At 35.9% G+C, this 27,485-nt stretch overlaps 1 protein-coding gene, 4 non-coding genes and 12 pseudogenes across 5 annotated transcripts; all 17 read left to right on the forward strand.

The window, feature by feature from the left end:
- The first annotated feature begins 4,827 nt into the window (after window positions 1-4,827).
- LOC136077315 (U2 spliceosomal RNA) lies at window positions 4,828-5,014 on the forward strand. The gene has a single exon (XR_010637014.1). It is a non-coding gene; the product is annotated as a U2 spliceosomal RNA (small nuclear RNA).
- A 174-nt stretch (window positions 5,015-5,188) lies between these two features.
- LOC136077166 (U2 spliceosomal RNA) lies at window positions 5,189-5,380 on the forward strand. The gene has a single exon (XR_010636886.1). It is a non-coding gene; the product is annotated as a U2 spliceosomal RNA (small nuclear RNA).
- Window positions 5,381-5,554: 174 nt separating this feature from the next.
- LOC136077489 (U2 spliceosomal RNA) lies at window positions 5,555-5,689 on the forward strand (annotated as a pseudogene).
- Window positions 5,690-5,928: 239 nt separating this feature from the next.
- On the forward strand, window positions 5,929-7,710 carry LOC136075922 (probable ATP-dependent helicase PF08_0048). The gene has a single exon (XM_065789369.1). It carries the CDS (start codon window positions 5,929-5,931, stop codon window positions 7,708-7,710), a length of 1,782 nt encoding a protein of 593 aa, XP_065645441.1.
- A 395-nt stretch (window positions 7,711-8,105) lies between these two features.
- Window positions 8,106-8,306, forward strand: LOC124812880 (U2 spliceosomal RNA; annotated as a pseudogene).
- Window positions 8,307-8,483: 177 nt separating this feature from the next.
- LOC124813039 (U2 spliceosomal RNA) lies at window positions 8,484-8,550 on the forward strand (annotated as a pseudogene).
- A 300-nt stretch (window positions 8,551-8,850) lies between these two features.
- On the forward strand, window positions 8,851-9,064 carry LOC136077416 (U2 spliceosomal RNA; annotated as a pseudogene).
- Window positions 9,065-9,238: 174 nt separating this feature from the next.
- LOC136077460 (U2 spliceosomal RNA) lies at window positions 9,239-9,405 on the forward strand (annotated as a pseudogene).
- A 5,421-nt stretch (window positions 9,406-14,826) lies between these two features.
- LOC136077278 (U2 spliceosomal RNA) lies at window positions 14,827-15,008 on the forward strand. The gene has a single exon (XR_010636998.1). It is a non-coding gene; the product is annotated as a U2 spliceosomal RNA (small nuclear RNA).
- A 6,640-nt stretch (window positions 15,009-21,648) lies between these two features.
- On the forward strand, window positions 21,649-21,845 carry LOC136077286 (U2 spliceosomal RNA). The gene has a single exon (XR_010637003.1). It is a non-coding gene; the product is annotated as a U2 spliceosomal RNA (small nuclear RNA).
- A 174-nt stretch (window positions 21,846-22,019) lies between these two features.
- Window positions 22,020-22,128, forward strand: LOC136077564 (U2 spliceosomal RNA; annotated as a pseudogene).
- A 275-nt stretch (window positions 22,129-22,403) lies between these two features.
- LOC136077395 (U2 spliceosomal RNA) lies at window positions 22,404-22,615 on the forward strand (annotated as a pseudogene).
- A 174-nt stretch (window positions 22,616-22,789) lies between these two features.
- Window positions 22,790-22,928, forward strand: LOC124812989 (U2 spliceosomal RNA; annotated as a pseudogene).
- Window positions 22,929-24,648: 1,720 nt separating this feature from the next.
- Window positions 24,649-24,843, forward strand: LOC124812885 (U2 spliceosomal RNA; annotated as a pseudogene).
- Window positions 24,844-25,017: 174 nt separating this feature from the next.
- LOC124813028 (U2 spliceosomal RNA) lies at window positions 25,018-25,185 on the forward strand (annotated as a pseudogene).
- A 1,694-nt stretch (window positions 25,186-26,879) lies between these two features.
- On the forward strand, window positions 26,880-27,104 carry LOC136077342 (U2 spliceosomal RNA; annotated as a pseudogene).
- A 174-nt stretch (window positions 27,105-27,278) lies between these two features.
- LOC136077471 (U2 spliceosomal RNA) lies at window positions 27,279-27,452 on the forward strand (annotated as a pseudogene).
- The last annotated feature ends 33 nt before the right edge of the window (window positions 27,453-27,485 follow it).

The following is a 27,485-nucleotide window of genomic DNA, read 5'->3' on the forward strand; positions in this document are numbered from 1 at the left end:
AGGATATTGATGGAGTTCAGCTAATAAGGAATGATTCAATTATTGAATTAACATTAAAAAATGACAAAACAAAAAACAAACTGCTAGAAATGGGACTGGATATTAAAGGTTTCCACCATCGCTTTACTAATTCAACCCCTACCAGACATCCGAGCGAGCGTGTTACTGTGTCTGTGTTGGGTCTACCTCTAGAATATAAAGGATTTATTGTCGGGGAAGCTTTGGAGAAGTTAGGCCACGGGAAACATATCTACTCCCGATCCGTAATGAAAGCAACTCCAAAGAACAAAACTCAATACTACACGGGTATTTTAACAGCGGTTATGGATAAAATCGAAAAACCCATACCCAAAATATTGAAATAGAGGGATATAAAGTTAGAATCATATATACTGGACAGGAAAACAACCCTGCTATGAAAAATAATTCCACAAATAGCACTTATGATGTTAATAATAAAGATGAACCTAAATTAACTGGGACGGAGATCAAAAACCAACTAACCTCCCAAAATGAAACCACTGAGTGTATAACAATAAACGAAAAAGAAAAAGAAAATTATATAAACACAAAGGAGTCTTGGGAAAACCTCCAACCTGAGAAAACAAATCTAAACTTTGAATATAAAATGCCTAAATACGATAACAATCTTACTCAAAGCATGGATGTGATACAAAGCAAAAAGCTTAATCTTGAAATTAATGAAAATAAGAAAGTGGAAGAAGTAGACACACCCCGTCCAGAAATTAACCAAAATGAAGATATGGAACAAGATGAAACTTGCGTAGATGCCCAAGAAAAGGCACTGAAAAGAAAAACAACTCAGCTTGACTCAAAAATGTTAACTTTAAAAAAATCCAATATAGACTCTAATATTAATTCGGAAAGGAAATGTCCCGAAACAAACCCAAAATATGAACACAAGATTAGTACCCAATATCAAATAAATAATAATAATAAACTAAATGATATGGAAATATAAAATTTAAAAAAAAATATATATATATATTTATACAAATAAAAATATAAAACTTTTAAAAGCCAATAAAAATAAAAAATCCATAAAAAACAAAATAAAAAAAAATAAAAAAATTTAGGTTTTAGTCATGGCAATCAAAATTATCTCTTTTAATGTAAACGGTTTAAATAATGATTGTAAGAGACACAATGTTATAAATTTTTTCCTAAATGTAGACTGCGACCTGATATGTATGCAAGAAACTCACTGCACCATAGAAAAACAAAACCTTTGGACAAAGGAATGGAAAGCTAAAAGTGGAGGTTCTGCAATATGGAACAACGAAAATGCAAAGGAACGTGGTGTAGCGATCCTTAGTAAACATGAAAGCCCTTTTAGTGAAATCTCTCGTGACAAAAATGGAAGGATCCTAGCAGCTAACGTCAAACTTAACAAACTGTATATAAGGATAATAAATATTTACGGACCTAACGAGCCTCAGGAAAAAGAATTCTTCTTCGGCTCATTAAATAAACATGTCCGAAACTCTAACTTTCTTTTTCTCGTTGGAGACTTTAACATGGTCGAAAACCCATCCCTTGATAGAGATGGAGGAGACCAGCTAAATAAAAACAATACCCTAGGGAAAGTTAATCTAAACAATTTTACTGAAAACCACAACTTAATAGATCTAATTCGTAAAACAAACCCTATAAAAAAAGAGTACACATTTGAAAAGAAAGATAAGTCCTATAGGAGTCGTATTGATCGAATCTATAGTTCAGTAAACAAGAAAACACAAATAAAAATTAGTATTATTGACCCGAAACTAGTTATGATTGAGCTTTGCTTTGCCAATACCCTGCGGAAACACATAATGAAAAAGGTCCAGGTTACTGGCATCTAAACACAACTTTACTAACAGATAGCCAGTTTAAGGAGAACCTTAAACTTGATTTTGAAAAATTTAAAGAAGAAAAACATCTATATGAGAATAGTAACCAATGGTGGGACATAGTGAAACATCAAATTAAATCCGTAGCAATTGGCATCTCATCCATAAAACAAAAAGAAAAATATCGAAAAAAATTTTACCTTGAAAGAATGATTGAGTCTGAAAAACAAAACCTAAACCCAAACAAAGAAAAAATTAAACAACTTAAAACTGAACTGAAAGAGCTCTCTTTTCACTATGGTATATTTATAAGAACAAAGCAAACAATAATTGAAGATAATGAAAAACCGTCTAGAATTCTATTTCATTTGGAAAGAAACAATCAAATTAAAAAAACAATTACAGAAATCAAAAATGATGACCACTTATACACCGATACTGAAAATATTCTTAAGTTAACAAGAAAATACTATAAAACCCTATTTAAAAAACAAGAACTCTGCATAAAAAAACAAAAATCTTTCCTGTCATGCATTAACAACCCCTTAACTAAAGAGCAAAACGCTTATCTGAACATCGACTTCAGCAAAGAAGAGCTTCTAAATGCAGCATTATCTCTAAAAAAAGGAAAAACCCCCGGTATAGATGGACTTCCTGTAGAGTTGTACCAAGAGTACTGGGACATCTATGGGGAAGAATTCACTCAACTTGCAAACAAAAATATTTTCGAAACAAGTGATGGACTTTCCTGGTCACAAAGATCAGCTCTAATATGCCTCTTACCAAAAGGTGGAGATCTATCAGATTTAAAGAACTGGCGTCCAATATCTTTGCTATGTAGTGATTACAAAATTATCACCAAAGCCTTAGCCATAAGATTATCAAAAGTTCTGAACACTATTCTTGGCACCTCACAAACATGCTCCGTTCCTGGCCGGAATATATTCTCTAACATATTTCTGGTCAGAGACCTTATTCAATACACAAATGATAAAAACATCAAAAGCTTTATTCTTACAATAGATCAAGAAAAAGCTTTTGATAAAATTGATCGAAACTTTCTAATACAAGTTTTAGAAAAATATAATTTAGGAAAAAAATTCACAAATGCAATAAAACAAACGCTAAAAAATAACCAATCGTTAATATATAACAACGGGTTCATGAGTAAACCATTCCCAATCAATAAAGGTGTCAGGCAGGGTGATCCAATATCCTTAATGCTGTACTGCATGGCTGTCGAACCTTTAGCAATTCGATTAAGAAACAATCAAAAAATAGATGGTATTCCACTGCCTGGTACTAAATTCAAACTAAAAGTTATGCAATACGCTGATGATACCACAATGTTCATGAGTAGCTCGAATTCAGTAATTGAAGCTTTCAAAACACTAGATCAATTCCAGGAAGCTTCCGGATCTAATATAAATAAAACTAAAACCAAAGCACTGGCACTAGGAGGCTTCAATTACTTAGAATACGAAAACACAACTACTGCTTTAATGCAAACCAACTTTAACATTAATTGGTCGAATTTGTATGGTATAAAAATATTAGGTATACACTTCCATACTGACCTTGCATATACGGCCAACATAAATTGGAATATGGCCTTTGAAAATTTTCAAAAAAAGCAAAATCCTTTAAAATACCGCAATGTTTCCCTCAGATGCAAAGCAATATTCCTAAACACGCTAGCTCTGTCTAAAATTTGGTTCGTTGCAAATGTTTTTCCGACAAATATAATAACACTTAAACAAATAAAAAAAACAATATCAGCTTATATTTGGCAGAGTGAACACGCCGAACCAATTAAAAGAGACATCCTTAATTTACCAACAGATATTGGTGGACTTGGAATTCTTAGACACAGAAAGGCAATGTCTAGCCCTGAGAATGAAGCACGCTTTAAACATGAAAGAATGTCAAAATCCACACGAACTCTACTACATACAAAATTACTTCTTAGCATACTCTTTTACTAAATTTGCCAAACTATATTATCCCCAATGGTTATTCCTAACAGAAAACAAATTTCCGAAATCCCTACAAGACCCACCATTCTACTATAAAGATATTATAGACACCTTTAAACTATCAAACGAAATATTTAAAATCAAAAAAATAACATCAAAAAATCTATATATCCACTTGCTGAAAGCAGAAGATAACCCAAGCATCAAAAAAGTACAAATAAAATGGGAAGTTAAACTTCAAAGGAACCTACCTTGGAAAAAAATATGGCTACAAAACTTTAAATCATATGCACAAGGCCCGTGCAAAAACACACTTTGGAGAATTCTGACAGACTCGTTACCAACTTTTGAAAAAATAAAAAAGTGGACAAAAATCGAGGACGAGGAAACACAGCCTGTAAAGTTTGTGGTAAAAATGAGGACACATTGCACCCCTTCATTTCATGTAAGATCGCAAGAAGTGTGTGGCTAGCTTTCAAAAACATTTACGAAAAACTTATCCCAGAACAAAAGTTTAACACAGTTCATACAGTTTTTCTAATAAACACAGAAAACCTACCAAAAAACAACTTTACAGCAAAAATTGTAACAACACTAACAAATATAATCACAACGGAGCTATGGAGAGCTAGAAACAAAAATGTAAAAGAAAAAAAAACACAACATCAAAAACAATAATAGCAAAAATTAAAAACGAAATTAAATATTTATGGGAAATCAAATACAATAAATATGTCAAAATTAAACAAATCAACATATTCAATGACACATTCTGTATGAATAATGCAATAAGCAATATAAATAATAACTCTCTGGTCTTCACCATTTAGATAAATAAAAACTCTACAAATGTAAACATATAAATAAATAAAGTTTCTTACACCATCTTAATAAATGAAAGTACAACTAATGTCACATCAAATAGTTACATTATATACATCCTATAGAATGTATTCACAATTTAATAAAAAATAAAACTTAACAAGCGACATAACAAAATAATTAAAAAAAAAAAAAAAAAAAAAAAAGTATCTGTTCTTATCAGTTTAATATCTGGTACGCCGGCACAGTCCGGCTCATATATTAATCTGATTTTTGGCATTAGGTCATGGGATCATAGGTTTACCTTGCCCTGACCACGGGTTGCCTCGGCTTTGCACTACTGCTGAGCGCGGCCCAGATTGGAAAAAAGAAAATATCTTCACTTTCAGAGTGTCTAACATCGCTAATGGTCTCAGCTGCTGCTGCTGATGATGCTGCTGATGATGACGACGACGAAAATGATTAGACGTTCTAATTCAAACCACAAGTACATTGTTGAAGACGGCGTCAGTCCGACTATGTCTGCAGTGTTCAGTTATCGCTTCTCGGCCTAATGGCTAAGATCAAGTGTAGTATCTGTTCTTATCAGTTTAATATCTGGTACGCCGGCACAGTCCGGCTCATATATTAATCTGATTTTTGGCATTAGGTCATGGAATCATAGGTTTACCTTGCCCTGACCACGGGTTGCCTCGGCTTTGCACTACTGCTGAGCGCGGCCCAGATTGGAAAAAAGAAAATATCTTCACTTTCAGAGTGTCTAACATCGCTAATGGTCTCAGCTGCTGCTGCTGATGATGCTGCTGATGATGACGACGACGAAAATGATTAGACGTTCTAATTCAAACCACAAGTACATTGTTGAAGACGGCGTCAGTCCGACTATGTCTGCAGTGTTCAGTTATCGCTTCTCGGCCTAATGGCTAAGATCAAGTGTAGTATCTGTTCTTATCGTAGTTTAATTAGGCGAGCTAGTGATCCTAACTAGTATATAGAAGGTCTACTGGCCTTCTGAGTGTTTAGTGAGTATTACCTTGCGCCTTCCACGGGTTGCAAGGACGAGTGATATAAGAGTGTACTGGTTCCTTTATTTAGTGTATTGAGTGACTGAGAGATTGTAGAGATCTGGTAGATCTCAGTGAGTTAAAGAGAGTGTGAGTTTAAAGAGGTTGATTAGACCTCATTAGAGGTCTACTGGCCTCAGAGCGTCCGAGTAGTTAAGAGTGTATTATATAGTTATACTATTTACCATGTTACAAATCGACCCAAAAACGTCCATGGAGGTAGTTACTGATATTGGTGCTGCTACAGCCCAAACTATTGTTAATGCACAGGCTGCTTGTAAAACCTATGCCCAAGTTACAACAAACAACAACTACATTAACGACCACAAATCCCTTAAAAATACCCTTTTGTGTAAAGTCCAAACTAAAGTTAGTGACAACGATTTTCTATTAGCTATTGAAGAGGCAGGATATGACAAATATCTATTTGGTTATCAACAAATTAGAAATGGCTCAGTTATCGAAATTGTTATGAAAAATGATTTAATTAAACATACAATTCTTGAAAAAGGTATCAATATCAATGGTGTAAAACATCCTTTCTACCCCTCTACCCCAAACAGGAATATCAACAAAAGAGTGACAATATCAATACTAGGTTTGCCAATAGAAGAAAGCAATTTTCCAGCTGGGAAGTACCTCGAGGAGCTGGGATATGGAAGGCACTTACGAACTAAGCCTTTACTAAGAAGTACACCTAAAAACAAAACGCCATATTATTCCGGTATTATAGTCGTGATTATGGACAACCTTCAAAAGCCAATCCCTAGATTCATTAACTTAAATGGTTATGAAGTTAGGGCAATTTACAACGGTCAAGAAGATGTGGGAAGACCACAAAAAAAATATACAACTAACCAACAAAAAGATCCAAACGATTATAACAAACCATCTAATAATAATCGCTTGGACACAACTTATGTAGAAATTGAAAATCCAAATCACATTATAATAAATGAAAGCACGGTAATAGAAAACGAAGTAAATAAATATAAAGAGAAAGTACAAACACAAACATTAGAAACGGCTACAGAATCCCAACTGAAAACAAATCTCGAAAGAAGAACAACGAACGATTTGGATACAAGTAAAACCAACGAAGTCAAAAAGGTAGCAGATAAAATAAACGAACAGGATAGTGAAGAAGAGGATAGTCTCAAGGATGATAATGAAGATGATGATAATAGTAATGATGGCGATGATAGTGAAGATAGGAATGATTATAAAGATAAAGATGATAGTAAAGATGACGATGGAAAAAATGATGACGATGATAGTAAAGATGGCAATGAAAGTAAAGATAATGATGATAGTAAGGATAACGATGAAAATAGTGATGGCGATGGTAGTAAAGATGACGATGATAGGAAAGATGGCAATCCTAGTAAGGATAAAGATAATAGTAAAGATGATATTGATAGTAAATATAAAGATGATAGTAAAGATGATAATAATAGTAAAGTTAATGCTGATAGTCAAGACGACCATGATTGTAATGATAATAATAGCAATAATGAAAGTAGTGAGGACGAATGTGAAGTGCCTGATGAATTTTTAAAATTGTACCACTTAGACAAAGTGGATTATAATTGGAAACATTTTAAGAAATTTGATAGACTGAACTGCAGTGAAGAAGAACTGAAAAAATTTAAAGTGTATAAAAAATATGAATGGGTACAATATGAAAGAGCTGTAGGCATGTACAAATCATTTGAAAAAAGAACTGATCAACTTATTCCAATTGCATTTCAGCAAATGGATTCAGGTGATATGTATTCATACAACATGAAAGAATTCAAAAACGTTAATAGAAACACTGAGGATGAAACCTTAAGAAATAGATATATAGCCTGTAGAAAAGCGGAGTGGGATCAAAGGAGAAAGGAATATTCACAGTTTCAACCTGACCATGAAAAAAAACAAGAAGAGCGTGCAATTAAAAAACAAATCTACCAATCTAAAAAAGCAAAACTAACACCACAAGCTGAAAGTTAAAAATCTTTGAACAGCACACAAAGTTATTTTACCAACCAAAAATGTAAAAACAGAAACAAAAGTATATCAAAAAAAAAAAAAAAAAAAAAAAAATAAAAAAAAAAAATACGATTAAACCATAATAAGACATCCATTACTATTTAAAAACAAAAGTCTTATGTATTAAAGAGTCACATTAAAAAACTACTCAAATAGGACTTGAGAGACAAAAATACGAAACTTAATAATCCAAATTAAACTAAAAATACAAAACACTAAAACAAAAAACAAAAATATAAAAAAATGAAACTAGAAAACAAAATATAAAACATATAACTAAAAAAATAAATAAAAAATATAAAACAAAAACTGCCATCTAGGGCCCTGTGTAAGTCTGGTTTCAGCAACAGGTCACTCTAGCTTGTTGGTATATAAAAAAAAAAAAAAAAAAAAAAAAAAAGTATCTGTTCTTATCAGTTTAATATCTGGTACGCCGGCACAGTCCGGCTCATATATTAATCTGATTCTTGGCATTAGGTCATGGGATCATAGGTTTACCTTGCCCTGACCACGGGTTGCCTCGGCTTTGCACTACTGCTGAGCGCGGCCCAGATTGGAAAAAAGAAAATATCTTCACTTTCAGAGTGTCTAACATCGCTAATGGTCTCAGCTGCTGCTGCTGCTGATGATGCTGCTGATGATGACGACGACGAAAATGATTAGACGTTCTAATTCAAACCACAAGTACATTGTTGAAGACGGCGTCAGTCCGACTATGTCTGCAGTGTTCAGTTATCGCTTCTCGGCCTAATGGCTAAGATCAAGTGTAGTATCTGTTCTTATTTCGGCTCCGGACCATCTCTCAATTGGTTTCGGTGTTGTTAGAAAGCAGAAACAGCACAAGGTCTAAACCGTGACAGTCGATAGAGGTTCTTGGCGTAGTCGCTTTTTCAGTGTCTCCTTCTACGTCCGGAAATCTCAAAGCGGTCCGTCCACTCCGCACGTTAAATGGAGATAAACCATTAAGTTGGCGCTGCTCAGTTTCGGCTGAGTGGCAACTAAACCCTTAAATGGGCCATAAACAAACCCTTAAATGGGCTAAAATACGGAGTCTCGGCTCCCAAATAACACCGCCTTCTAGGGCCCTGTGTAAGTCTGGTTTCAGCTTCAGGTCACTCTAGTTGGTTGGTAAAAAAAAAAAAAAAAAAAAAAAAAAAATTATATGTTCTTAACAGTTTAATATCTGGTACGCCGGCACAGTCCGGCTCATATATTAATCTGATTTTTGGCATTAGGTCATGGGATCATAGGTTTACCTTGCCCTGACCACGGGTTGCCTCGGCTTTGCACTACTGCTGAGCGCGGCCCAGATTGGAAAAAAGAAAATATCTTCACTTTCAGAGTGTCTAACATCGCTAATGGTCTCAGCTGCTGCTGCTGATGATGCTGCTGATGATGACGACGACGAAAATGATTAGACGTTCTAATTCAAACCACAAGTACATTGTTGAAGACGGCGTCAGTCCGACTATGTCTGCAGTGTTCAGTTATCGCTTCTCGGCCTAATGGCTAAGATCAAGTGTAGTATCTGTTCGTGATTTTAGCCGAGACAGCGATATTTAAAGTGGAATTTATATTTTTAGTGGTTTTGTGGAAATTTATTTTTAAAAAGGAGTTTTTTGCATTGGCATTTTTCAATGGCTGCAAATACCGATGAAATCGCGAAAAGATCTCTAGAACGAATGAAATTGGTTGCGGAAGGAAAGCTGTTTGTCGACGTCAACATCGAATACAGTTCTTCAGACGATCAACACAGCGAAGCGGACGATGGGAACCATCCGAAAACAAAGCAGGCGGAAGCCCTGCCCAAAAATTTGAAATCTGCGGACCTTAACGGACCAACCAAAAAAAAAAGTTACGCTAACGCAGCTAAATCTTCTGCGGAAAATATAGAAAATAATGATGTTTATGAAACGAAAAAGATGTTACCAAAAACCCTGTTATGCAGGCTTCAAAAAAAAACAACCATTACAGAAATTTTGATGTCACTAGAAAAAGAAGGAATGGCAGCCGACCTCGAAGGTTTGCAATTAATTCATAACAATTCTATTTTGGAAATCGTGATGAGGACGGAGACAACAAGGAACCTCTTATTAGAGAGGGGACTTGTTATTAACCGTTTCCATCACATCTTTTATAAATCAAACCCTGAAAGGGCGCCAACCTCCAGAATTCATGTTTCTGTGTTTGGCCTTCCCATTGAGGACAAAAACCTGATCGTTGGAAAAACCTTTGAGCGTTTGGGTTATGGCAGGCATGTGTATACAAAGCCTGTCATGAGGAAAACTCCCGTGAGTGGATTACTCTACTACTCGGGAATCCTTGTGGCGGTGATGGAAGACATGCCGAGACCCATTCCAACTCATCTGAAAATAGACGGCTACAACGTCAGAACTCAGCATAACAACCAGACTGGGCAATTTCCAACAGCCACAGTAGCACAGCCTATAACCTCGGTTAACAAAGATCAACCGACCCAAGCAATGGCCTTAATTCCGGCCGACCACATAGTTGAAGAACTATCAACAAAAATCTCGACAGCACCGCAAGCGTCTGAAACACCCTGCACCACCCAACCGATAGCTACCTCTACCGTAACTCCTGACTCACCTTATTTATCAACCAAAGAGGAGTCCTCTGAAGTCCTTCCCATCGATATCCAAGAAACCCATAGCGACCAAGGTATGACTGACGCATCATCGTGCAGTGGAGCTGAGACTATCGAAGAGGACAAAGCTAGCAATGACGACGGAACTTGCCTGGAACTGAACAGAAAAAGAAAAACGCAACGAAAAACGAAAAGAGAAGCACGAGCGAAAAGGAGAACAGCGCACGGAAATGTAAACCACCGGCTTGGGGTGCGGTGAGAGTCTTTTAATTTATTATTTTATTTACTTCTTCACGAAATTTGATTTATTATTAGCCAACCTAAGTGTGTGATTTTATATTTTCAATAAGAATTTCTTTTGTTTAATTCAATCTTATAAAAAAAACTTTGTCATGAAAAATGGAAGTAAGAATTCTAACGCTGAACGTGAATGGTCTCCAAACCGAGACCAAACGTAACAAAATATTTCGATTCCTCAATAATTCGGACTATGACGTGATATGCTTGCAAGAAACGCATAGTACCGAAGAAAGCAACAACAAATGGAGTTTAGAATGGAAACACCAAACAAATGGTAGCTCTATTTGGAATAACGGAAACCAAAAGAGCGGGGTGTTGCCATTCTATCTAAAAATGAACATATATTTAACGAAATTAGCCAAGACGACAGCGGGAGAATTCTTGCTGCCAGTTTCTCTCAAAAACACACAACAATAAGAATAATTAATATATACGGACCTAATGATCCGCAACATAGAGAAAATTTTTTTAAACAGGTTAAAAAGCACGCGCGAGGATCGGATTATATGATCCTCGCGGGTGACTTTAACATGGTTGAAAACCCCCATTTAGACAGGGAGGGAGGGGATCTCTTTAACAAAAATAATACTGTGGGTAGAGTCAATTTGAGATACTTTTGCGAAAAATTTGATTTAGTAGACGTATTTCGCAAGAGTAATCCAAACAAAGTTGACTTTACCTATGAAAAGCCAGACAAAAGTTTCAAAAGTAGAATCGATAGAATCTATGTTCCTTTGACGACCTCGAGGAACTGTGAATGCGCCACAATAGAGAACATACTGAGTGATCACAGAGCCTTCGGCTGTACTTTTATACTCGATAACAAGAGTGAGAGAGGCCCGGGCTTTTGGCACCTAAATGTTTCTCTATTAAGCGACCACGCTTTTAAAGCGAAACTAAAAAGCGATTTTGAACAAGAAAAAAATAATAAAAACAATTACCTCAATAGCAATCAATGGTGGGATATTACAAAATCCCGCATAAAGTTGATTGCTATAGAAACATCTAAAAGAAAAAGCGCGAACTAAAATGCAAACAAAATAACATTCGAAAACAAATTGAAATTGAAAACCAAAAACCAGAAAGAGACTTGGAAACACTTGAAGACCTAAATTCTGAGCTTCAAGAACTCGTCTGCGACGGGGGCGTTTTCGTCAGAACGAAGCAAACCCTGGCAGAGGAGGGTGAAAAACCTTCCAAAGCTCTCCTTCATATGGAAAAAAATAACCAAAAGAAAAAAGTTCTAAACCAAATTAAAGATGGCGATGTCATGCAAACGGACACCGTTCATGTAATAGAAACAATCAGAAAATTTTACAAAAACTTATACAAAGCAAAAAAGCTGAATACAGAAAAGCAAAACCAATTTTTAAAAAAACATTACGAGTTTGCTCTCGGATAATCAAAATGCGTTTTTCAAACATCCCGTTTAGCAGTGAGGAGCTTTTAAACGCGGCCATGTCTTTAAACAAAGGCAAAACACCAGGGATAGACGGCCTCCCAGTAGAATTCTATCAAGAATGCTGGGATGTTTACGGAGAAGAACTAACCGTTCTCATGAACGCTAACGTCTTCGAAGTAAACAACGAGCTGTCATGGTCCCAAAGAACGGCGCTGATAAGTCTTCTTCCTAAAGAAGGAGACCTAACTGCGCTGCAGAACTGGCGACCGATATCCCTGCTGTGCGCGGACTATAAAATAGCCACAAAAGCCCTCGCCTTGAGGCTATCAAAGGTACTCAACACTTTCCTCGGACCGTCGCAAACGTGCTCGGTACCGGGAAGAAACATATTCTCCAACATTTGTCTGGTTAGAGATTTAATACAATATACTAACGAGAAAAACATCGATGGTGTCCTGATTACAATTGACCAGGAAAAAGCCTTCGACAAAATCGACAGGAGCTTCCTGGTCAAAACACTTCAGAAATTCAATCTAGGCAAAAAATTTATTAGCGCCATTGAACAAACAATGAAAAACACCCAATCTATTATTTTGAATAACGGCTACATGAGCAAGCCGTTCAGTATAAGCAGAGGAGTTCGCCAAGGCGACCCGATATCCCTTATGCTTTACTGCCTGGTTGTGGAGTCGCTGGCCCTAGACATCAGAAACAATCCTGATGTGGACGGCATTCCTCTTCCAGGAACTAAAAACAAACTAAAAGTCTCCCAATATGCAGATGACACCACGATGTTCCTGAGGAACCCAAAGTCGATCGAATGCGTTTTTAAAACGCTAGACGACTTCGAGGAAGCCTCAGGCTCAAACATAAACAAAAACAAAACCAAAGGCCTGGCGTTGGGTGGCTTCAATCACATCCACTACGAAAACACAGCCAGAGTGTTGAAACAAAAATGTTTCAACATCAACTGGTGCAACGCCACCGGCATCAAAATTTTAGGAATAATCTTCCACACCGACCTAGCTTACACCGCTAGCGTGAATTGGAAGAAAGCCGTTGAAAGCTTTAGGAAAAAAATCAAAAGCTTCAAATACCGGAACATATCTTTGAGATGCAAGGGTGTTTTTGTAAACACTCTTGCACTCTCAAAGGTATGGTTCGTGGCCAACGGCTTCCCAATCAGCGAAACAATTTCTAAACAAATAAAAAAAGAAATATCCGCGTACCTCTGGCAAAGCGATTACGCGCAACCATTAAAATATGACATCTTAAATATACCCATTAATAAAGGAGGACTAGGCATACTTAATACCAAAAATCAGTGCTTAGCCCTCCGAACCAAAAATATTTTTTTAATAAAGGAACAAGATAACTCTCACGAGTCTTGTTTCATCCAAAACTACTATTTAGCCCACCACCTAACTAGAAGAGCAAAAACCAATTACCCCCAATGGTTGTTTCTAACCAGAAACAACTTTCCAAAATCAATTAATGACCTTCCCTTTTACTACAAAGATGTTGTTGAGATAATTAAAACCAACGATAAAATTTTTGAAATAAAAACCAAAAACTCCAAAAACATATATGCGATTGTCAGCAAGTTTGGCGAAAACATACACATTCAAAAAATACAAATGGCATGGGATGCAAAGCTTCAAAAATCACTTCCGTGGAAAAAAATATGGGAGAGAAGTTTTAGATCCTATGCCAGCGGACCCAGCAAAAACGTCCTCTGGAGAATACTAACAAACTCGCTTCCGACTCTTGAAAAGATTCAGAGTTGGAGGAAAAACAGAGGGCGGGGAAACGCTAATTGCAAAACCTGCGGTGCAGTGGAAAACACGTTACACCCGTTTATCCACTGCAAGAAAGCTAGATCGGTATGGAAGGATTTCAAAAATGTTTATGAAAAGCTCATAACAGAGCAAAACTTTAACATAGTCCGTGCGGTCTTTCTGACAAATATAGACCACTTGTCAAAGAAGGACCACACTGCTAAAATAGCTGTAACCCTGGCCAACGTAATAACTTCAAAGTTATGGCGGGCCAGAAACATGAAATTAAAAGAAAACAAAATTATACCCTCAGCAAGAGTTGTAGAGGTCATAAAAAAGGAAATTAGGAACATCTGGAAGATAAATTACAACATATATTTAAGGAAAAACAACGTGGAAATGTTTCACGAACAGTTTTCAATCAACAACGCGATAAGCGATAATACACAAAACCTTGTGTTCCTTTTATAAGGAAGAAAATTCAACCATGTTTTGATTAATCTGTATATTTGTATATTCTTTTTAAATATAAACCAAACGAAAAAGCATGTCCCCAGCAGCCGTTGCGGTGTGACGGACATGCCAATATTTTTTAAGTGCCAGGCTTAATGGCCAGCAATATATATTATAAACACACGATATACGAACATGTCCTGCAAAACCCGGTGGTTTTAATGGATGTGTGATTTTATTTTAACAGTCTGGGTTAATAACCAGACATATATATTTTAAATGACAATATGTTTTATTTTGTTTATACTTTCCTAAGACTTGTTGTGGTATTATCTCGAATTTGTTTTATTCGCTTTTTTTCATTTTCGCTTTTCGTTTTAAGTAATACCCACAACAAAAATTTAAATAAATAAAAAAAAGAGCATGAAATTAACAATTAAAATCAAACGAGACTTAAGAAAATACATAATATTTTACAAGATTTTTTCCCCCCACCATGTAAATATACTCCTGTTGTAAATACTTTATATGGAAATATATGTAATTATCACAAAAAAAAAAGTATCTGTTCTTATCAGTTTAATATCTGGTACGCCGGCACAGTCCGGCTCATATATTAATCTGATTTTTGGCATTAGGTCATGGGATCATAGGTTTACCTTGCCCTGACCACGGGTTGCCTCGGCTTTGCACTACTGCTGAGCGCGGCCCAGATTGGAAAAAAGAAAATATCTTCACTTTCAGAGTGTCTAACATCGCTAATGGTCTCAGCTGCTGCTGCTGATGATGCTGCTGATGATGACGGCGACGAAAATGATTAGACGTTCTAATTCAAACCACAAGTACATTGTTGAAGACGGCGTCAGTCCGACTATGTCTGCAGTGTTCAGTTATCGCTTCTCGGCCTAATGGCTAAGATCTAAAAAGTCTTAGTTATTAACCGGGACAGTGGTTCCAGAAGCCTTAAAGGTTGTAAAGCTCTATTTTCATCTTTTTTTGGTTTTTTGTATTTTAGACGTACTATGGAGAAGACGATGATTTCTCGCACTAATTCCTTCGAGCAACGCAATCGAGATGCTGCCGTTCTTGTGGAGAAGATGGAGTTGGTTCGTGATAGCGTGATCGATCGACCCGATTTTCACTCGAACATTAGCTACAGCGACGATGATCTCAGCGATAGCGACATCGCTGAGTACAAAGAACTCGAATCTTCGCGGACCGTGATGGATCGTCGGAAAGTCTTATCGCCGAAAACGACCGTCCCGACCAAGACGGAAACATCCAAGGAGAAACGTTCTCAAACAACTCTGGCGTCCCGACCGTTGTGGAGCGTCACTCCGTAAAGGAAGAAAACTTCAAGCGAACCTACTCAAACGTTGCCGCTACCTCTCGGAATGGCAGTAAACCACGATATGTCGATGAAAAACCGCAGCTTCCGAGAACTTTACTATCCAAACTGCAGAGTAAAATTACTCTCGATGACGTATTGGTGGCTCTTGATTCTGCCAAGCTTCTGCATGATCTTGATGGAGTTCAATTGATACGGCGCTCTTCAGTGGTTGAAATTGTTATGAAGACAGAAAACTCTAAATACCGGTTACTAGAACATGGCCTCTCAATCAAAGGCTATTATCACCGTTTCTCGCTATCAACTAACAACCGAACCTTTAGGCGGCAGACACACGTGTCCGTTTTTGGATTACCTCTCGAAGCAAAGGTCATAAATCTTGGGTTAATTTTAGAAAATATGGGTTACGGCAAAAATGTTGCAACAAAACCAGTTATCAAATATGCTCGAAATGGTACTCCGTACTACTCTGGTGTACTGGTTGCAATTTTGGAAGATCTTCAAACACGGATCCCTGAGTTTTTGAATATCAAAGGTCACCGAGTAAAAACCATGTACACCTGGGAACCTACCGACCCAACAATCGTTTTTGAAACGCAACCAGTCATCGAGGAAGCAAATGATAATGCTGAAAAGGAAGAGAAAGTCGATCGCCCTGAAGAAGAAGGTTTGGATTTGACTGGCAGTCTTGGGGAGCTGAGGAACGATGTCGAGTTTGTGGCTTCTTCCACAGAGACGGTGCTAGTAACCACATCAGCTGATGTTGATGTGGGGATACCCCCGTCCCTCGACACCTCGCTCCTGAGTTCGGAAACCGCCATACCTCCGGCAACCGCAAAATCCATTAGCGGCTTATTTAATGACATGGCAGGTGACGGCGATGTTGCTGACAATATCCCTATTATTCTGAGCGGTGAGGATGACGCATCTGTCGACGCAGCTGCCAAGGAGAATAATGCCTCATTTACTAATGTTGAATTGGTTGCCGTTGAGAAATTGGCGGTGGAAAATATCGAAATCGATAATGCGGATGGAAAGAATCCGAAAAGGAAAAGTTCTATTCGCACCGAGAAACTTTTCGAAGATAAAAAGAAAAAAGTCGAAACGGAAACAAAACTTATTCCTAATTTGGAACAAAATCTGTATAATATCGATTCCACTTTTTGCAAGAGAGTACCCAAAGAAGATAGAAGTCGCTTGATCGGTCAAGTATTGAAACTTCGTTACAGAAATCTTAAGCTGGAGGACAACCGAGAAGTTGAAAGTTTAATAGTAGAACGCGATCCAAAACAACGACGAATTATTAAGACCTCGTGGAAAAACTCGATCAATATGAAACACAGCGCTCTCATTGAACTAGTAAACAAACAATACAGTAAATTCTGCGACGTATACAAGATCTCTCTGGAGGACGTAAGAGTATAATTTTTATTTTTTATTAATACTAGTATATACATTGTGTACGTAATATAATCTGCGCTTTTTGAAAAAATAATTTCTTTGAAAAAGTTCTTTTTAACTCTTTACTGAGATAAAATAAGTTTGTAACAAGTATTAAATAAGTTTTGCTTAATTTTTCTAAAGTTAATGTGTTAAATCTCAGTAAAAAGACAAATGGCAGTAAGAATTCTTTCTTTAAATGTTAACGGGCTAAATAATGATTCAAAAAGACATTCGTTAATGACACTTTTTTTAAATTATGATATCATATGCCTACAAGAAACTCATTGTTGCGCTAATTTACAATCGAATTGGGAAAAAGAGTGGTTTCGAAAATCTAATGGCCATTCATTGTGGAATAGCGCTAACAATCGAGAAAAAGGTGTATCTATTTTAGTTAACAAAAATATAATTTTAAATAACATAACACGAGATCAAAACGGTAGAATTCTTGCTGCTAACTTTGTATTAAACGATAAGGTTTGTAGAATAATAAATGTATACGGACCAAATGATCCGCAAAAAAAAGAACTTTTTTATAAATCTTTGAATAGGCACGCGCGATTGTGTGATTATTATATTCTATTGGGTGATTTCAATATGGTTGAGGACCCGTTTCTCGACAGAGAAAACGGGGACCGTTTTAACCCAAACAATACAATAGGTAGAAAAAATCTGAAACTGTTTATCGAAAAATATCAGCTAACTGATATTTTTCGGAAGCAGAACCCAAGTAAAAAAGTATTTTCATACGAAAACCTCAATTTTAAAAGTAGGATTGATAGGATATATGTTTCTAATAATTTGATAAATTTTATAACAACAAGCAAATACAATAAGATGGGTTGGAGTGACCATAGCTGAGTTTCCTGCAAAATCTCTTTGGAAAGGGAGAATCCGAGGGGGCCGGGATATTGGCACTTAAACTCGTCTTTATTAAATGACAAAAAGTTTATTGAAATTCTCAAAAGCGATTTTGAAGTTATTCAAAAGCAAATCTTTTTTGAAAATAATAATCAAGCTTGGAATATACCAAGTGTATGATTAGAGCTATTGCAGAAGAAAGAAGTCGCGAAATTAGAAAAGAAAATAAAGAAAAAATTACTATTTTAGAACAAGCTTTAAAAGCAGAAAATCTTAAGCGCGATAGTGATGAAGGCGAACTTAAACGAATTAAAAAAGAATTATCTGAATTAAATAACAAGAATGGTGTGTTTATCCGAACGAAACAAGTAATAATCGAAGAGGGAGAAATACCCTCTAGATCCTTGTTTCTTTTGGAAAAACACAACCAAGGCAAAAAAACAATTAAAACAATATCCTATGAAAACAAAACTGTTAATGATACAGACGGCATTCAAAAAGTTTTGAGAAAATATTACAAAAAACTCTATAATAACGAAAAGCTTGATGAAAATTTGCAAAACCGATTTATTGATAAAATTCAAAAAATCCTTAAAGATGATGAAAATACTTTTCTAAATGAAAAATTTAACGTAAATGAACTTTATCAATCCGCCCTATCCCTTCAAAAAAATAGTCTCCCGGAATCGACGGAATTCCTGTCGAATTCTGGCAGAGCACATGGGGTATTTATGGGGGGAGTTCACACGATTGGCTAACGAAAACTTTTTTGAAAACACTGAAAACCACATTCCGTGGTCTCAGAGGACGGCCGTGATTAGTCTCCTTCCGAAGGATGGAGACTTGTCGCTGCTGCAGAACTGGAGGCCAATCTCATTGCTGTGCGCTGACTACAAGATTGTCACAAAAGCGCTGGCTTTGAGAATGGCCAAGGTTCTCGAAAAAATCCTGGAACCCTCCCAAACTTGCTCAGTACCCGGAAGAAACATCTTTTCGAACTTGTTCCTGGTTCGAGACCTCATCCATTACACCGACGAAAAAAAGATCGGTGCTTTCTTGATGTCTTTGGACCAGGAGAAAGCTTTCGATAAGATGGATCGCGATTTCTTAATTAAAACTTTAGAAAAATTTAATCTTGGAAACAATTTTGTGAATGCCATTAAGCAATCTTTTAAAAATACCCAATCAATTATTTCTAACAACGGATACCTGAGCAAGCCCATTCCAATAAAAAGGGGAGTTCGACAGGGGGATCCGATCTCCTTGATGCTTTACTGTGTGGCAGTGGAAACACTTGCCCTCGAGTTCAAACACAACCAAGGCATCGAGGGGATCGGACTCCCTGGTACAACTTCCTTGAAAGTATTGCAATTTGCAGATGACACCGCTGTAGCTTGCAGAAACCCCCAATGCCTTAGCGAAAATTTTTCAGTGCTAAAATTGTTTGAAAATGCAACAGGCTCAAACATTAATATCGCAAAAACTAAAGCCCTTGCGCTGGGGGGACTCGAGAACACAATTGATCGCTTGCATTTTAAAAACTATGTTATCGACTGGTCAAACCAAGACGGTATGAAAGTTCTTGGTATAACCTTTTTTAACAACTTAAAAAAGACAGCTGAATTTAATTTCAATAAAGCTGTTGACAAGTTTACTAAAATTTTAAAACACTTTAAATATAGAAACGTTTCATTAAAATGCAAGGGGATGTTTGTAAACACGCTGGCCCTGTCAAAGGTCTGGTATGTTGCAAACGTCTTCCCTATGAATAAAAATCATGAAAAAACTATTAAAAAAGAAACTTCGATTTATTTGTGGCAGAGCAACTTCGCCGAGCCAATAAAAAGAAACATCTTAAATTTAAAAATAGACAAGGGTGGCTTAGGTATTCTCGACGTCAAAAAGCAATGTACAGCTTTAAGACTAAAGCATCTCATGCAATTTCGAGAAGACCTAATCTCATGAAAATTTCTATTTAAAAAGATACTATCTTGCATACTCTTTAGAGTAATATGCTAAAAAAGGTTATAGCCAATGGAACTTTCTTACCGGAGTAAACTTTCCCAAATCTTTAAAAGAACTGCCATTCTATTATGTTGATGTGGTAGAGCTTTTAAAGACTAAAACAAAATCTTTTTAAAGAAAAAAATATAACAACAAAAAAAGTTTACTCTCTCTTGGGTGACCAGGGAGATTTTCTAAATATAAATAAAACTCAAACATTCTGGGAAAGTACTTTCGAAACTAACATGCCTTGGGACAAGATCTGGAGTAGGTGCTTCAGGTCTTACGCCCAAGGGCCTTCCCAAAACACTCAGTGGAAGTTGTTCCAAAACATTTTACCCACTAAGGAAAAATGCAAACTGTGGGCTAAAAACCGCGGGTGAGCCAATACAAATTGCCTCGTCTGCAACCAAAACGAAAATACATTACACCCTTTTGGGACATCGGAAAGTTGCTCGAGCGGTTTGGTGTGGTTTGAAGTTTGTTTACGAGAAACTTCTGCCGCAGACAAACTTCAACACCATTCAGGTCCTCTTTTATTTAAACATTGAGAAATTAGCGAGATTTGACCCAAAAGCAAAACTAGTTACAACCATAACAAACATTATAACTACTGAAATATGGCGCTCAAGAAACATAAGAGTAATGGAAAGTAAAATCCTCTCCCCACCCAAAATAATTAAAAACATTATTAAAGAAATTAAATATATATGGAAAATAAAATATGAGAAATATAAAAATGTGAAAACAATGTTGAAAAGTTTCATACTTTGTTTTCCATTAATCATGGTAAAGCATCTTAAACAAAAACCAGGAACACTGGGTTCAACTATATAAAGAAACAACCATATTGAATGATTCCCTATTTCCTGTAGTATATGTACATATATTTACTGAAAAGCATGTCCCCAGTAGCCCTGTGGGTGCGACGGACATGTGTTTATTTTTTAAATGCATGGCTTAATGGCCAGCACTATTTATTTTAAACTAGTGAAACGGAAAAGCATGACCCCAGCAGCCTTGTGGTGTGACGGTCATGCGTTTATTTTTTAAATGCCCGGCTTAATGGCCAGCCAAATATATTATAAACATGACTTTTCTTTTTCTTTTTTAATTTATACTCAAGTATATAAGTGTTTGTTGTGTTGTAATATATATTTTGTAATTATGTTATAAATTATGTTATTACATATTTTGCGGTTTTAACTTTCGAATTTTCGTTCTCGCTTTCGTTTTATTCTTGTTTTTGTTTTTGTTTTAATAAAATCCGCAAAAAGAAAAAAACAAAAATTTAAAATTCAATTAACCACTTTGACTTTATTTTGGATTTATAAAACATTTTTATAAATATGTATAAATATTTATTTATAACTAAAAACTAGTGGGCCCTATATTATTTTTTTGTTTATTTAGCAAATCTTTATAAATAATACTTTATACAAAAAACGTAAATTTTACTTTGGCTTTTTTAATTATAATAATTCCTTTATTGTTTGTTTGTTTACCTTGCGGTTTTAAAATTTTCAGTTTTAAGTTAAAATTTTGTTTTACATTTATTTTTGTTTTGTGTTTGAAAAAAACCAAAAAAATTCTTGAAAATAATTTTTAAATATAAATATTTCATCATTGTAGTTAAAAATATATTGATTTATTGTGTTATTTAAACGAAAATCTTTTGTAAATATCACGGTTTCTTTGTAAAATATTTTTTTTACATGAATTACATTGTAAAGAAAAAAAAAGTATCTGTTCTTATCAGTTTAATATCTGGTACGCCGGCACAGTCCGGCTCATATATTAATCTGATTTTTGGCATTAGGTCATGGGATCATAGGTTTACCTTGCCCTGACCACGGGTTGCCTCGGCTTTGCACTACTGCTGAGCGCGGCTTAGATTGGAAAAAAGAAAATATCTTCACTTTCAGAGTGTCTAACATTGCTAATGGTCTCAGCTGCTGCTGCTGATGATGCTGCTGATGATGACGACGACGAAAATGATTAGACGTTCTAATTCAAACCACAAGTACATTGTTGAAGACGGCGTCAGTCCGACTATGTCTGCAGTGTTCAGTTATCGCTTCTCGGCCTAATGGCTAAGATCAAGTGTAGTATCTGTTCTTATTTCGGCTCCGGACCATCTCTCAATTGGTTTTGGTGTTGTTAGAAAGCAGAAACAACACAAGATCGAAACCGTGACAGTCGATAGGGGTTCTTGGCGTAGTCGTTTTTTCAGTGTCTCCTTCTACGTCCGGAAATCTCATAGCGTTCCGTCCATTCCGGACGTTAAATGGAGATAAACCATTAAGTTGGCGCTGCTCAGTTTTGGCTGAGTGGCAACTAAACCCTTAAATGGGCCAAAAAACCCTTAAGTGGGCTAAAAAACCCTTAAATGGGACAAAATACGGAGTCTCGGCTCCCAAATAACACCGCCTTCTAGGGCCCTGTGTAAGTCTGGTTTCAGCTTCAGGTCACTCTAGTTGGTTGGTAAAAAAAAAAAAAAAAAAAAAAAAAAGTATCTGTTCTTATCAGTTTAATATCTGGTACGCCGGCACAGTCCGGCTCATATATTAATCTGATTTTTGGCATTAGGTCATGGGATCATAGGTTTACCTTGCCCTGACCACGGGTTGCCTCGGCTTTGCACTACTGCTGAGCGCGGCTTAGATTGGAAAAAAGAAAATATCTTCACTTTCAGAGTGTCTAACATTGCTAATGGTCTCAGCTGCTGCTGCTGATGATGCTGCTGATGATGACGACGACGAAAATGATTAGACGTTCTAATTCAAACCACAAGTACATTGTTGAAGACGGCGTCAGTCCGACTATGTCTGCAGTGTTCAGTTATCGCTTCTCCGGCCTAATGGCTAAGATCAAGTGTAGTATCTGTTCTTGATTCTTAGTCATTAGGTATCTAATTGAGCTAGTGATTGCTCTTGGTGAGGTCTACGTGCCTTTTAGTGTGTATTAAGAAGTTTACCCTACCTCTACAACGGGTTGCCTGTAAGGCAACTTTAGTTTGTTGAAGGTTGTGTGAACTATTAGAGTGTTTTTTGAGTGACCGAGAGGAAAAAGAGTAGTTAGTACACGTAGTGTATTACTAGTATGGATACAAATTCATTAGAAACTGATACGGACAATATAGGCAGTATTGCCACCATGAAAAGCTATTGTCAAGCTATTAAATCATCGAACCAACCGATTAAGTACAGCGTTTTAAGTAGGACTCTTTTGTGTCATAAGACTCAAAATTGTTCAGAGCTTGATATTCTGTCGGCTATCGAAGATGCAGGTCTAGATGATGATCTGGAGGGATTCCAGATTATTCGTAACGGAACTATGATTGAGCTGGTCATGAAATCCGACAGAGCAAAATCGTTGCTCCAAGATAAAGGTCTTTGTGTTAACGGTGTAATACATCGTTTTCATAACTCAACTCCAACTCGAAATATTAGCAAACGTATTGCGGTATCCGTTATTGGATTACCTCTAGAAAAAAAGGAGTTTCCAGTCGGGAAAGCGCTTGAAGACTTAGGCTATGGTAAACATTATTCACACAAGACCAGTGTTTAAAAAAACACCAAAGAATAAAACACCGTACTTTTCTGGCATTTTAGTTGTCATTATTGACAACATCTTAAAACCAATTCCTCGAAACCTAAGACTAAGGGGATATAATCTTAGAATCGTCTATACAGGACAAGATCAACCAAAAGCTAATCTAAACGAAATAGAAACACAAAAAACACCATTAACTGATAGAGTAGAGAAGGAATCAACGGATAGTAAAATCGGACCTGAAATAGAGAAAAAAGAACTAAATGAAACATTAATTAATAAAGAAAAATCAACTGTAAACATAGAAACAGCGGAACCAATAAAGGTAGCAAATCCAAATGATTTAGCACCTCAAAGTACTAAAAGTGAAAACAATATCACAACTGAAAGAGGTGTTATGGATAATATATCAACAGAAGATTTAGAAGAAGGAGAAATTACCATACTTGAAGAACTTGAGGACATGAACCATTTAGAAATAGTAGAATTTAACTGGAAAGCTTTTAAAAATTTTGACAGATATAACTGCTCCGAAGAAGAATTAAATAAACTAAAGAGGTATAAAAAGGCTGAGTGGGACGAGTACGAGTCAGAGCGTCGTAACTACAGAGCACTAGAAAAAAAGCAACAAAGAAAAGGGATGTTGACGCCAATTTCTTTTAAAGCTATGGATTCAGGCGAAATGTATTCTTATAATAAAAAAGAATTTAAAAACTATTACGAAGAAGACTATTCAACTGATGATGAAGAAAAATACGTAGCACATAAAAAAGCGGAATGGGATCAACGAAGAAAAGAATTTACTATGTTTATTAAAGACCACGAAAAAAAACAAAAGGAAAGACAGAATAAATTACAACTAAATCTAATAAAAAAAGAAAAAAGGCAAAAACTGATTGAATAAACTATAACCTATTTTAATTATATATTAAACTATTCCAAAACGTATTACAAATATAATAAAACAAAATAATAACTGTAACAATTGTTATTAAGTCATCTCCTAGAGATACTTTCTAAACTCTTAATAACTCAGTAAAACTAAAATAAAATGAAAACAAAAATAAAAATATAAAACACAAAAACAAAATATAAAACCATAAAATTTAATTAATAAACAAAAAATATAAAATTAAAACTGCCTTCTAACGCCTTTGACTAGTAGGTAGTTCAAAAAAAAAAAAAGTATCTGTTCTTATCAGTTTAATATCTGGTACGCCGGCACAGTCCGGCTCATATATTAATCTGATTTTTGGCATTAGGTCATGGGATCATAGGTTTACCTTGCCCTGACCACGGGTTGCCTCGGCTTTGCACTACTGCTGAGCGCGGCCCAGATTGGAAAAAAGAAAATATCTTCACTTTCAGAGTGTCTAACATCGCTAATGGTCTCAGCTGCTGCTGCTGATGATGCTGCTGATGATGACGACGACGAAAATGATTAGACGTTCTAATTCAAACCACAAGTACATTGTTGAAGACGGCGTCAGTCCGACTATGTCTGCAGTGTTCAGTTATCGCTTCTCGGCCTAATGGCTAAGATCAAGTGTAGTATCTGTTCTTGATTCTTAGACATTAGGTGTATAATTGAGCAGCTGATTACTTTTGGTGAGGTCTACGTGCCTCTTATAGTATTTGAGAGTTTACCCTGCCCCTACAACGGGTTGTCTGTAAGGCAACTTTAGTTTGTAGAAGGTTGGGAGGAGTGAGAGTGTTTATTTTGAGTGGTATTGTGTGACCGAGAGTTTGTTTACTATATGATACACATAGTGTATTACTAATATGATTACAACTGCAATAGAAAATGATACTGGTAACATAAGCATTAGCGCCATCAATAAAAGCTATTCTCAAGCAATTTCATCTTCAATTAAAAATCAACCTAATAGATACAGCATTCTTAGTAGGACTCTTTTGAGTCATATTACTAAGAACATTACAGAGCTCGATGTTCTATCGGCTCTTGAAGATGCTGGTTTAGATAAAGACCTAGAAGGTTTTCAAATAATCCGTAGCGGAACAATGATCGAACTGGTCATGAAAACTGGCAAAGCCAAATCATTGCTCCAAGAAAAGGGTCTCTGTGTCAACGGTGTAATACACCGCTTTTATAACTCAACACCGACCCGAAACATAAGTAAACGTGTCGCGGTGTCCGTTATCGGTCTTCCGCTAGAAAAAAAGGCGTTTCCAGTAGGAATGGCGCTGGAGGAATTAGGATATGGTAAGCACATTCACACCAGACCCGTGTTCAAAACAACACCAAAGAATGGAACACCATATTTCTCTGGTATTTTAGTGGTTATTATTGATAACCTGTTAAAACCAATACCTAGAAATCTAAGTATAAGGGGGTATAATGTTAGAACAATATATACTGGGCAACAACTACCGGATAATAATCTGAACAAAACTCAAAAACTATCATCAAGCGAAAAAATAGAAAAACTCGAACAAGAGAAAGAATCAACTAAAGAATCAATTCCTAACAAAGAAACATCAATTCCGACCAAAGACAACACAGAACCAGAAACGATTGCAATCCAAAACGATGAAGTAACTCAAGATACTGAAAATGTTGAGAGTAAATTAAGTGAATGTAGTAAAAACGAAAATATACTAACAACTGAAACTGAAGATGGAGAAATAAATATACCTGATGAGCTTGACGGTATGAACCATTTAGAAATGGTAGAACGTAACTGGAGTTTATTTAAAAACTTTGACAGATATAACTGTAGCGAAGAAGACCTACAAAAACTTAAGGATTATAAAAAAGCTGAATGGGACCAATACGTGTCAGAACTCCGTAACTATAAAGCACTTGAAAACGAACAAAAAAGAAAAGGAATAATAACGCCAGTTAGTTTTAAAAATATGGATTCAGGCGAGATGTATTCATATAACAAAAAAGAATTCAAAAACTATAACGAAGAGGACTGTCCACTTGAAGAAACAAAAAAGTATGTTGCTCATAAAATAGCAGAATGGGACCAACGAAAAAAAGAATTTTTTACATTTATTAAAGACCATGAATTAAAGCAAGAGGATAGACGTCAAAGAAAACAAATAAACCAAATAAAAAAACAAAAAAAGTAAAAACTACAAGAATAACAAAATATATCCCTACAGAAACAACTATATTCAAAGCAAAAAATTCTAAATTCATTTAAAGTACCAAATAAATTAAAAATATATTTAATAATAATAAAAAGAAACTGTTACAAGAAATAATAAGTCACATCCAAGAGTTACTTTTTAAACCCTTGATGACCCAATAAAAATATAAAACATTAAAACAAAAATAAAAATACAAAACTATAAAACAAAAACATAAAACCACAAAATTATATAAATAAACAAAAAATATAAAATTAAACTGCCTTCCAGTGCCTTGGACTAGAAAGTAGATAAAAAAAAAAAAAAAAAAAAAAAAAAAAAAAAAAGTATCTGTTCTTATCAGTTTAATATCTGGTACGCCGGCACAGTCCGGCTCATATATTAATCTGATTTTTGGCATTAGGTCATGGGATCATAGGTTTACCTTGCCCTGACCACGGGTTGCCTCGGCTTTGCACTACTGCTGAGCGCGGCCCAGATTGGAAAAAAGAAAATATCTTCACTTTCAGAGTGTCTAACATCGCTAATGGTCTCAGCTGCTGCTGCTGATGATGCTGCTGATGATGACGACGACGAAAATGATTAGACGTTCTAATTCAAACCACAAGTACATTGTTGAAGACGGCGTCAGTCCGACTATGTCTGCAGTGTTCAGTTATCGCTTCTCGGCCTAATGGCTAAGATCAAGGGTAGTATCTGTTCGTGATTTTAGCCGAGACAGCGATATTTAAAATGGAATTTATATTTTTAGTGGTTTTTTGGAAATTTATTTTTAAAAAGGAGGTTTTTGCATTGGCATTTTTCAATGGCTGCAAATACCGATGAAATCGCGAAAAGATCTCTAGAACGAATGAAATTGGTTGC

This window comes from Hydra vulgaris, chromosome 02, assembly GCF_038396675.1.
Source record: "Hydra vulgaris chromosome 02, alternate assembly HydraT2T_AEP".
Taxonomy (NCBI): domain Eukaryota; kingdom Metazoa; phylum Cnidaria; class Hydrozoa; order Anthoathecata; family Hydridae; genus Hydra; species Hydra vulgaris.

Bases quoted from the DNA above. Each gene is read 5' to 3' on its own strand.
- LOC136075922 (XM_065789369.1), top strand. From the start codon at position 5,929: ATGGAGGTAGTTACTGATATTGGTGCTGCTACAGCCCAAACTATTGTT.